Source organism: Syzygium oleosum, unplaced genomic scaffold (assembly GCF_021117445.2).
Source record: "Syzygium oleosum isolate NSW1041296 unplaced genomic scaffold, Sole_v2.1 Sole_v2.29, whole genome shotgun sequence".
Classification (NCBI taxonomy): Eukaryota; Viridiplantae; Streptophyta; class Magnoliopsida; order Myrtales; family Myrtaceae; genus Syzygium; species Syzygium oleosum.
In genome coordinates, this window is record NW_026607513.1 from 2,380,922 (window position 1) to 2,383,805 (window position 2,884).

Below are 2,884 nucleotides of genomic sequence, written 5' to 3' on the forward strand. Positions count from 1 at the left end.
CCCATATCTATCCCGACAGAACAATGAAGGTTTATGGCATCATGACCAAGTGTGAGAGATGCTAAAGGGTTCATGTTGCTGAATCGTTGGAGTAACATCAATGTGTATTTTCTAAGAACTGGGAATGTGATGATTATCATTTCAGAGGATCTCTGAGGCGGGGTTGGTCTCTTGCATGCAAATTGGACTTGAGCTCTCGTCACTCTACTGATGATAGCCATGATATGTTGAAATTAATTATTGTACTAAAATGATCTATATGTCTTACTCGGAGAACTAGATGTCAAAGTTAATTGGGCGTGGTATAGCCAGTAATGAAGATACGATTCACCAAGGAACGATCTATCAAGGAAAGGTTTGCCTGATGTTCCAACTTATCAGGCACTGCAAGGGCTTGTCCTTGGAGGAAAGTTTTCAGCTCACGTCATGTGCACATGCTTCCACACCAAGATGGACGGGAGAAATTTTATGCGATTTTGAATTCGTATCGAGACTAATCCATCTCAAACCCTTTGCTATTAGTCCAAATCCATGAAATCCCATGCCAAACTTGTCCCAAGCTTGAGACAAGTTTTATCAATGGGGCAAGAAACTCGTCCTAACCACGACATGTAAGAATTCGAAGTCCGGCGAACCCTTTTGGTTGGGGTTATCCAATTTTCCCAATTGAGCATGAATGCTTTCGATAAGTTACGCATGTTAACACGAAATAAATGGTAACGCTATCTAAATAACTTACTGTTTCCAAAATCAAACATTATAATAACTTAATATGATAGTATTTGCCGTATTTGGTAATGTAACAATTTTTGAATTTCGGGGTTTAAGGATCCGCTGTAAATTTCTGCCAAAGATAAGAGAGACAGGCGCGCCGGCCACAGATGAAGCTGGCCAATGGCGCGAAGCGTTCTTCGCTTTGGAGCGCCAAAACCGCAGCTTCGTTGGCATTGGAGGCGAGCGGTGGTGGGGCCCCGCTGTCCGGGCCAACCACCATTCCAAGAACGTCACGTACGTATGGCTTCGCCGCGAAGGAAAGTGCCACGAAGCTCGCTTTTATTACCATCGCCCTATCGCCCCATGACACCACTCGCTTTTTAACGCCCCCAGAGATTTGAAGCGAGAGATAGATATAGAGAGAGAGACAGAGAGAGATTTCTTTCTGTTCTTCTTGCTTCTGGGTTAAGCAACAGAAGCCGATAGGAATGGCGGCGGCGGCAGCGGCGGCGGCGGTTCTCGTCCTGGTCAGCCTCAACGCGAGGTGGGTCGGAGCTCAGGTGCACCACGTGGTCGGCGGCGACCGCGGCTGGGACGCCTCGAGCGCCGTCGGTTCCTGGTCCTCCGGCAGGGTCTTCAGGGTCGGAGACAAGCTCTGTACGTAACCCTCAAACCGCTCTTTCTTCTCCTCCTCCTTTTACTTTTTCCAGAATCCGGAAGAGAGAAAAAGTTAACGATAGCCAAAATATTCCGAGTGTCTCAAAGCATTACCCAATCCCAAAGTGTTCGTTCACGTGTTGGCATTTCCGACTGTTCTTCTTTATCGTATTCTGCTGGCTTTCTGACTCATTATGCCGAAAGTGGAATGTGGGTATTTGGTGGGAGGTTTAGTTAGCAAATCTCGTCTTTCCTGATTTAATCGGAAGAACACAAGCAGGTTTTGACATATCATGTGCGTCTGCAGACCGCTTATCTATGAATGTTTGCTCTGTGTTCTGACTCTCCTGGGAATGAAGAATGCCTAGTCTTCTGTAATCATCGTTTATACAAATCGTTTATGTTTTCTTATTATACAATCAAGATATTATTATATTCACAGACAGTTCATGTACCATTAATCCTGTCGAGAAAAGCTACTTATAATAAGCGGCTATGGGGTCTTGGAATTTGGGTTCGCTTCTTTATTGGGTTAGATAGATAAGTAAATAAGCAGTAAAAGAAAGAGAGATGAAAGGGGGTTAACTTGGGCAGGGTTCGCTTACTCGGCGGCGCAGGAGAGCATCGTGGAGCTCATGACCCGGGACGAGTACGAGTCGTGCGACGTGAGCAACCCGATCAGGATGTACACCGACGGCCTCGACAGCGTCCCCCTGGAGGACCATGGCATCCGCTACTTTGCGAGCAGCCGGGAGGAAAGCTGCAAGAGCGGCCTGAAGCTCCATGTGGAGGTCCAGCCGCAGGGAGCCCCTGATGCCCCCAAGATAGCCACCTCCGAGGAGGCCGTGCTCGCCGCAGCCGACGGGCCCGTGACGCCGTCTGCAGCCGATCGCATCGGCGGGATCGCCGCGCTGGCGTCCGCCGGATTGTGGCTCTTTGTTTTGGGGCTATTTTAGTATGTTTGGAAGGATGTTTTCGTCTGGCCCAAGGTATCTCATTGTCTGGACTGAATCATGTAAGACCAAGCCTTATCGATTTGGGCCATTTTGGGTTTTTCAGCTTGTGAAGGTCTTTAGGACAATTGCTGTTTCTCTTCTGTATTCATTTCCTTATTCCATGGAATGGTGTAGTTTGTAGTAGTATCGTTAGTACCTTAGTATTTGTATAGTGATACATGGGATCCAAAGACTCTTTCGCTAATAAGAAGAGGCGGGCATATGACAACATGTTGGTTCCGAGAGATTAATCCGATTCCATTTACAACTTTGCGTGCAAATCTCATATTGAGCAATGAGAAATTTGTTTTCGCAAGTTTCAAGTATTAGAATAATTAAATATTAAACAACGTCGTCATATAACAGTTTAAGCTTTTAGAACAGTTGGCTGTGGTCACATAAAATTTCACATGTTATTAGAGCTGAAAGTCCTGAGTTCGAATCTTTTCAAGCCTCATTTGTCTCCTCAATTAAATATGTCAACGTTTAGTATCAGGCAAAAAGACCAGACCAAACGT

General features: G+C 46.0%; 1 protein-coding gene across 1 annotated transcript; it reads left to right on the plus strand.

The window, feature by feature from the left end:
- The first annotated feature begins 1,115 nt into the window (after positions 1–1,115).
- LOC115677960 (mavicyanin-like) lies at positions 1,116–2,595 on the plus strand. Its single transcript, XM_030601214.2, has 2 exons — positions 1,116–1,371; positions 1,966–2,595. The coding sequence occupies exons 1-2, from the start codon at positions 1,203–1,205 to the stop codon at positions 2,325–2,327; spliced, it is 531 nt and encodes a 176-aa protein (XP_030457074.2). The 5' UTR covers positions 1,116–1,202; the 3' UTR covers positions 2,328–2,595.
- Positions 2,596–2,884: the final 289 nt, after the last annotated feature.

Excerpts from the sequence above, each read along its gene's own strand:
- LOC115677960 (XM_030601214.2), top strand. The coding sequence starts at position 1,203 with ATGGCGGCGGCGGCAGCGGCGGCGGCGGTTCTCGTCCTGGTCAGCCTC. Across the intron at positions 1,372-1,965 it reads CAGGGTCGGAGACAAGCTCT|GGTTCGCTTACTCGGCGGCG; the intron begins GTACGTAACCCT and ends TAACTTGGGCAG.